Consider the following 8,420-nt stretch of genomic DNA (forward strand, 5'->3'; position numbering starts at 1 on the left):
CTTTCCTTCATCCCATCCTTGCTTAATCTGGGCTAGGAAAGGCTGGATTTCCCCCTCGCATATCGCTGGATTTCCCCCTCGCATATCACTGGATAACATGTGGAGGGTGCAGGGGTTTGGAGACGCAGTGAGAACCCAAAATAAAAGGAATGAATAATTGCATCTGCGGGGATTCCATCACTCTCGCCAGAGGCTTTTATGCAATCCTGGAAAACCGAGCGCGACGCAATGAGGAGACGCATTCGGCCAGGGATGTAGGGTTCCTCCACAGCCCCATTTCTGGAGACTTCAGCCGGGTTTCTTTTACCATAGTTTAACCGTTTTGGAAGGCGGGGGATTTTGGGGGAGCTTTGGGCTTCGGGTTGGAGCTCAGCCTTGGGGGTCCACTCAGAGAGGAGCGTACAGGGCTTCTGCTGGGGAGCGCCAGGGGCTCAGCACAGCGCAGCATCATGCCTGAGGCCAACTACCTGTTCTCTGTGTCCTGGGGATACATCAAGGTGTGGACACACAGAGGAGAGACGGCATAGATGCCCTGTGTGTGTGGGAGTGCGTGCACATGCTGTGTCAGGTTTCTCACGTTTGTTATGTCTTGATTGAATCTCAGCCGTGGCTTGCACAGAAAAACACTGCCGCATTTTGTTTCCATGGAAAAACTAAGCATAAACATTATGTTTTTTGTATATCTTGCACTGTACTTTGTTTGTTTTTGCTCGGCAATCAAGTGTACCAACAAAACATAAACACAGACCTGACATGGCGCAGAGGCCACGCTCTCATGGGACATATCCCGGTCAAAGACAACAGGAAATGCTTTAATTCCTATGCTCGGAAACCTCAGTGAAAATACAAATATGTATTTTCTTGTACAGGTCGTTAAACATCATGTGTTTTTGTTTTTTCTCCAGTTCAAGAGGATGCTGAACCGGGAGCTAAGCCACCTGTCTGAGATGAGTCGCTCGGGAAACCAAGTGTCCGAGTACATCTCCAACACCTTCCTAGGTGAGCACACTATTCACACAGCAGTATGAAGTGCAGTGGCAGACCTAAAGGATGCCTCAGTGACACACATGTGGCAGAGGTTACCCTATGCATGTGCTCAGACGCTCGCAAACCAGTCTGATCTGGTCTGAGAGTCCCCCTCGCTCTGACTGCAAAGGAATAAGGGGGGGAGACTTCCCTGAGCGGGGGAGAGGGAGAATGTTTGTGTGCACGGAAAGTCACTGCATTATTAATCAGCAGCGTTTCCTTCTATCTCAAAAAGCCCGACGGCGTGTCATGACTCGTGGCGAGCCAGTTTGTTCTTCTGGTTTTCCTCCTTCCACATCCAGCACTGCCTGCTCGATGCGTATCAGGGCTGTGTGTTCACAGGTTGGAAGGAGTGTGTACTGTACCCCCCCTAACAAGAGAAGTAGTCTGTGTTGCAGCGAACACCTATCAGGTGCCCCGAGATCATTGTGCAGAGAGTGCAGCTGACATATTTCCCTGGCAGTGCGGTGTGCACACAGTGAGAGTCCTCCACACACTGGCAGCTTCAGAGCGCATGTGAGAGTCTTAGCAAGCAGACAGGCTGGATCACATGCACCAAACAAACCCGCACACGAGATAAACATTTAGCTTTCCACTATTCTGCGGATTGTCCTTACGACAGGGCTCGGGTCCTTAGAAAGCACGGGCCACGGGGGCAGACACATTTCATCGGCACGTCTTCAAGTTTTCTTATTATTTTCTTCAACCGGGATATATGTTCCGATGTTCTCTGTTTTACATCAAAATAAAGTGAAGGTTTTTGGACTGACAAAACAAGACATTCAGAGACATTATCTTTATTGGTATTATTCCATTTTTTTGAACAGAGTAAGCTGTAACTGAAGGATGCTTGCTAATTGAACAAGTGCAGCCTCAATGTGAAAGGTCAACTATCTCCCTGCGTTCACTTAATGTACTCCTTCCAACTCGGCCTCACCTCGCCTTGTCCATTGTACTCTTTGGAGGGATTCAAAGTTGAGTATTTGTTCTTGTTTTCTCTCCAGACAAGCAGAATGAGTTGGAGGTTCCATGCCCGGCTCCCAAGTCAAGGCAGAGGAAGAGGAGGCAGGGCCAGCAGCAGCCGCAGCAGCCGCAGCAGCCGCAGCAGCAGCAGCAGCCGCAGCAGCAGCCGCAGCAGCAGCAGGGTGGGATGATGACTCAGATCAGCGGGGTGAGGAAGGTCAGCAACACGCCCAGCCTCTCCGGGGGCACCGGGAACCGCTTCGGGGTCAAGACGGACCAGGAGGAGCTGCTGTCCAAGGTGAGCCGTGGACCGATCAGACAGCACAGGTATAACAGGTGTGTGATCAACGGAGACTTACAGCCGTCTTCTCTCACAGGATCTGGAGGACATCAACACATGGGGCCTGAACATCTTCAAAGTGACCGAGCACTCCCACAACCGGCCGCTCACATGCGTCATGTACACCATCTTCCAGGTCAGTGCCTCCTCCTCCTCCTCCTCCTCCTCCTCCTCCTCCTCCTCCTCCTCCTCCTCCTCCTCCTCCTCCTCCTCCTGAATACATTGACTCGAATGCATCAAAATGTGAAACGTGAAAAAATGCAAAGAAAGAAACCTCAATGCAACGTCCTTCTTCCTCTTGACATGCAGGAGCGAGACCTGATGAGGACGTTCAAGATTCCGACGGACACCTTTGTGACGTTCATGCTGACCTTGGAGGGCCACTATCACTCGGACGTGGCCTACCACAACAGCCTGCACGCCGCTGACGTAGCCCAGTCCACACACATCCTGCTGTCCACCCCCGCACTGGATGTAAGTCATTTCTCTCTGTGCAAAGTCACTGTTTATGGCCCTTAGAGGTGCACACAAACCTACCAGCAGTAGTATAGTGTAGCATATTGTTGTTTGTTTAGAAAGAAAGTGATTGTTAATACCTATATTTGATTCTCTATTTTTTTATAACCCTTAAATTGGCCTTGTTTTTGGCGTCTATACTTCATTTAATAATATTGGGCTGTTAGCGACCTAGCCATGTTGCTAACAAGTTATTAAACCAGTAGATCGACCTGCCTTTTCATATAGATATCAACAGTCTGTGTCGTTGGTAGTTCTGAGGGATAGCAATCGGACAGCGGCCCCAACAATAACATCACTACGCTAAAGTAGAGGAAGTAGTCTGTTTCCAGTAAAATTAGGTTTCGGCTACTTATTAAATTGACGTGTGACACCAATCAAGTCTGGCCACACCTTTTTTCTCAGGCTGTTTATTATGCTGAGATGGGGTGACTGGCATTACCGTCACCAACACAATAACTGCATGCCACAGATGACACATGGAAGGCTTGGCCTCCAACACTGTTTTAATAGCTTACCTTGTATGGGCAGTGAAATGACTGTGAAGCTCAACCTCTCTTGTATTCTTCTTCCTTCTCTTCAAACAGGCGGTCTTCACAGATCTGGAGATCTTGGCAGCCATTTTCGCTGCAGCCATTCACGACGTGGACCACCCAGGAGTATCCAACCAGTTCCTCATCAACACCAGTAAGTCCTTTAAAACAAGTCATTTGATTTAGTCTCCCAAAGAAGCACAAATATTTGCACGGTTTAACGGGATCTTCAAAGGCAACATCGTGGGTCTTTAGGGACGCGGCATGGCTTATGTAGTTACCTGACCTGGGTTAAAGAAAGCAAGAGCTCCATTTAACCCTTCTCTCTTTCTCCATTCTTCTTTTTCTCTTTAGACTCCGAGCTGGCTCTGATGTACAACGATGAGTCGGTGCTGGAGAACCACCACCTAGCCGTGGGCTTCAAACTGCTGCAGGAGGAAAACTGCGATATCTTCCAGAACCTGACCAAGAAGCAGAAGCAGTCGCTCCGGAGGATGGTCATAGACATGGTGAGGAGACGAGGCCGAGAGAGCCTTCAGAGTGATGACGGCTTCATTGCTTGCCTCGAAAACTATTTCAAACCTCATTGTCTGTGTCTTCCTTTCATTCAGGTGTTAGCAACGGACATGTCCAAACACATGAGCCTGCTCGCTAATCTGAAGACGATGGTAGAGACCAAGAAGGTGACCAGCTCTGGAGTCCTGCTGTTGGACAACTACACCGACAGAATGCAGGTCAGAGTCAATCATGTACAAATAAATTGAGGTCACGTCAATATATGCGAAAGTCAATAACCCAAAAATGATCGAGGTCAAGTCCAAATACGGCACGAAGAGTTGATCAGCTCATGTCAAATTATTGTGAAAAAAGCTAATAACATGAAAAAGATCAAGATAATTTCCAAATATGGTATGAAAAGGAATAAGTTACATAAATATGATTGAAATCATGTCCAAATATCACGAAAAGTTGGTAACTTAAAATCCAGGTGATGTCCATAAAAGGTCAAAGTCTAGAAAGCCATCACAGTGACAGGTATAGCCTAATGATACAGACAGTGTGGTGCAGACGAGAGAAATGCAAGATGTTTATTTAATTATGTGTTTCCCTTTTCAGGTGTTGCGTAACATGGTGCACTGTGCCGACCTGAGCAACCCCACCAAGCCTCTGGACCTGTACCGGCAGTGGACGGACAGGATTATGGACGAGTTCTTCCACCAGGGGGACCGAGAGAGGGAGAGGGGGATGGAGATCAGTCCCATGTGCGACAAACACACCGCTTCAGTGGAGAGAACACAGGTACAGAACACACACACCTCGCTAGAAACATTGATTCCTCAACACAATATGTCGTGTTTTGACTTGGACCGTCTGTCAGTAAAATGACGGGGAAAAAGTCTGGCTTCATTTTTATGAAACTTGGAGGAAAAGTGTAGCCAAGAAAGAATCCTTTCCATTTTGGAAGGGATCTTAATTACGGTCACAAATCGTCTTTCACTGTTGCTTAAATTGCAATGTTTTGCCCAGTTCCGCGTGGTCTCGGAACCTTTGGTAAAACAAATAATGGTTCCTGATTGGAAAGCACGTTGGACAACTGAAAATGATAACACGTGTTGTTTGTCACGTCAACGTTATTTCCATATTACGACTTATAGCTCATGGAACACCGAAGTTGGACGAACGTTTTCCGAACCCCGGAGACCCTCCAAGGAGCATGTGCACCCTCGTACTGACATCACCCCTTGTTATGTTTTCTAGGTGGGTTTCATCGATTACATTGTCCACCCTCTGTGGGAGACGTGGGCCGACCTGGTCCACCCCGACGCTCAGGACATCCTGGACACTCTGGAGGACAACAGGAACTGGTACCAAAGCATGATCCCCCAGAGCCCCTCCCCCCCCTTTTACACCAGCGACGGGGAGGGTGGCCCCCAGGGGGAGCTGGAGGAGGGGCCCGGGGCCAGCAAGTTTCAGTTTGAGCTGACGCTGGACGATCAGGATGGACAGAGCGGAGAGAGCGCCATGATGGAGATGGTCGACGGGGTCATACTCCGAGACCCTTCCTCCGATCAGGGCGGGGTTGAAACGTGTGATGTCCCCCCAGCGGAAACATAGCCCAACTGATGGTGTTTGCGGAGAGCAGCACGTTTTGGCTGAAATCATTTAATTGCAGTAGAGCAATCCTGCAATCTGGCTCTTTGGAGCTGCCTGGCACAGAGGGCCTGACTGGATGTGGGGCACCCCTGCAAACAAGGCTGGGAAACCCTGTGGCCGTTTGTTTTTGAGCCCCCTGGAAAGGGAGCTTGAAGAAGTCCTGCTCTTTAACGAAGGGACTTACTGTCAAAGAGGCGGGGCTGAATCGAAGAAGATGAAGTGGACAATATGTATCTGTGTTCTGGAACTAGTCAAAATTACAAACTTGCACTTCAGGACGTTTTTTATGTTCATTTCGATTCTTCCGATCGTGTTGGGATTGGATGCGACCTGGTGAAAGCGTCCAACCAAAAACTACAGTAGAGAAGTTCTTCGGATCCAAGTAGTTTTTTTTTTTCTTACACATAAGTTGTGTGCCTTTTTTTAAACAACAGTGTCCTTTTTTTTAAGTGTTTTTATAATTTATTGAACACATTCATGTAGCTGTAAAATGTGTGAACTTTTTGTACAAGAAGGACACATTTGTCTCACAGTCTTCCTAATGTTCTGGCAATAGTATAAGCTTGTTCTCACGATAGTGGATGTATTTCTAAAAATCACACGACTTCCCAGCACAATTTGCACTTTGTGGCATCAGACCAAGAGAGCATTGAAAGCATCAGTATGTTACATTATACTAAACATGTGAAACCAAAATATTTTGATTCATTCAGCTAGGGCTGCTCGATTATGGCAAAAATCATAATCACCATTATTTTAGTCAATAATTGATGTCACGATTATTAAAAACGATTATCCATTTACTTTGAAAACATCCATTTATTGAAAAATACTTGAAGTATAATTCAACTGAAAAACCAATAAAATAATTTTAAATAATTGTTTTATTTCGATTACGTTGTTTTCGTAATCGTTGCAAGTCAAAATCGTAATCGAGATTAAAATACGATGAATTGCACAGCCCTACATTCAGCTATTTCTTTCCTCAAAAAAGCCATTTCACGAGGAATTTAATACGTTTTAAAACATATTCCTTGAAAGTGGAAATACATTTTGTATCTATGAGTCCAAAAATATGTAAAGAATAACTTCCAAAGATCCTGTAGAAAGCACTTTGATGATTTCACTGCTCAAAGAAAAAGGAATGTCAGAAATCAGATACATTTTACAATGTCCTAATCCTATTCCCTATATTACAAATACAACTTCTGACCAGAAGTCAAATGAATCCCTGACGTTATCACGTAGCTGGATGAAGAGTTAATTATTTCCTGACATTTCAGCCGAGATATCTAAGAAAAGTAAAAGATCTTGTATGTGTCTATCGAAAACAAAACAGTCGACTTTAAAATGATTCAGGTCATGTCTATAAATCGTGCAAAAGTTTATAACTTAAAAATGGTCTAGGTCCTATCCAAATATCGTACGAAAGGTCAATAACGTAAAAATGGTCAAGGTCAAGTCAATATATTGTACAAAACGTACATTAAAGTAAAAAAATCTCCTCAAATCGTGCTGAACTATCGCCGAACAGGAAATCTGTTTCCAAGTGTAACTTCTTCCGCTTCACTAGCTCACATCTCGTAGTGGGCTTTACATCTGAACAGACTTAGCCTTTGAATGACTCTAAGACTGTGCACACTTTTAATAAGGCACCTGTTAGTTATAGACTAATCGTATCCTGTCGTTTTTTTTGATCCAGCACTTTGAATATGTCGACATTTCCGGCAGCTGGTTGCCGATCTGTCCAACACTACCTTAAAGGTACCACGATGTAAGGTGTGTGTGTGTGTGTGCGTGTGTGCGGGTGTGTGTGTGTGTGTGTGTGTGTGTGTGTGGGGTCGCAGAGTTGTGCCGACACTTCAGCTGTTTGTAACAGTGTATTTATTATCTTTCTCCTTGTATATTATATTGATTGTTAATATTACCTGCGTGTTTGTTATTATTTATATGCACTACCACACGTCAAATCAAAGTTTGACTGAACTCGTCTGGTGGTTTCTGTTTATTCCATTTAGCATTATTGCTAAAAGACCGTAACATGAAGTTATGCAGCTCAATTTTGAAGATTTTAAATGTTTTTTGAAGTTGCTGCCAGAGAAGTTTGTACAGCGTGACCAAGTCGACGAAGTCTGGCTGTTTTATGTTTTGTTTTTTTAAGGATTATGAAGGCTGGATATTTTCTGCAGTGTATTGCGTACGGTGACGGGTCATTGTACAGCTATAGGAATATTTGCTGAAATATATAAGACATTGTTTTGAAATATATTTTTTCAGTGTTTTTCCTCACATTATATTGTACAATGTTGTATGTTGTGCTCAACAAATGTTTTCTATCAGATTATTAAAATGGGCATGAATTATATAATGTTCTGGTCTGTTTGTTTTTGGATCACATTAGCAAAAGCAACTTTTTAATATTATGAGTTAGGGGTGTAGGGAAATACCAATACACTCCGATATGACTGGTGATACTGTTTTGTTTAAAATACGATACATTTTTAAAAAGGCCCTATTACCCTTGTGGAGTTCTCCCCTTCTCTTTAGTGTGCTACATAGGTTTTGTAATGCATGTACATGGTCTGCAAAGGCTCAAATTGCAAAGTTGCCTCCTGAGGGAGTTTCTCTCCCACACAATCACTTTTGTTTACCGATATAGACTAATGTTATTTCCTTGTTTTTCTTTATCCCCGTCACCAAACGTTTCATCATCAAGGAGTGATGAAATATTGAAACAGTCAGATGATTCACTATAATCACTTGTACACTATTTAAAGTAATTGCCAGGCTTATTACATATGTAATACATACATACATATGTGTTTTTTTGTTGACGTCATAGTACCAGTTTTGCAGCTCTGAGGGGGAAAGCAGGTAGTGACACATCT

The 8,420-nt window shown here is 44.5% G+C and overlaps 1 protein-coding gene across 3 annotated transcripts in view; it reads left to right on the forward strand.

Moving 5' to 3' along the window:
* Positions 1-7,894, forward strand: part of LOC117462349 (3',5'-cyclic-AMP phosphodiesterase 4B-like) — a 92,689-nt gene extending 84,795 nt beyond the window's left edge. For 2 of the 3 annotated variants that reach the window (XM_034104539.2, XM_034104540.2), the window contains 9 exons: positions 906-999; positions 2,031-2,287; positions 2,367-2,465; positions 2,639-2,803; positions 3,433-3,532; positions 3,733-3,887; positions 3,990-4,112; positions 4,495-4,677; positions 5,137-7,894. In XM_034104539.2, the coding sequence (XP_033960430.1) occupies positions 906-999; positions 2,031-2,287; positions 2,367-2,465; positions 2,639-2,803; positions 3,433-3,532; positions 3,733-3,887; positions 3,990-4,112; positions 4,495-4,677; positions 5,137-5,493 (1,533 nt within the window). In that variant the 3' untranslated portion in view covers positions 5,494-7,894. Of the gene's footprint in view, positions 1-3; positions 498-905; positions 1,000-2,030; positions 2,288-2,366; positions 2,466-2,638; positions 2,804-3,432; positions 3,533-3,732; positions 3,888-3,989; positions 4,113-4,494; positions 4,678-5,136 lie in introns of those variants that run through there. The other variant, XM_034104541.2, reaches the window with a different exon arrangement.
* Positions 7,895-8,420: the final 526 nt, after the last annotated feature.

The sequence above is a fragment of the Pseudochaenichthys georgianus genome, chromosome 17 (genome assembly GCF_902827115.2).
Source record: "Pseudochaenichthys georgianus chromosome 17, fPseGeo1.2, whole genome shotgun sequence".
NCBI lineage: Eukaryota > Metazoa > Chordata > Actinopteri > Perciformes > Channichthyidae > Pseudochaenichthys > Pseudochaenichthys georgianus.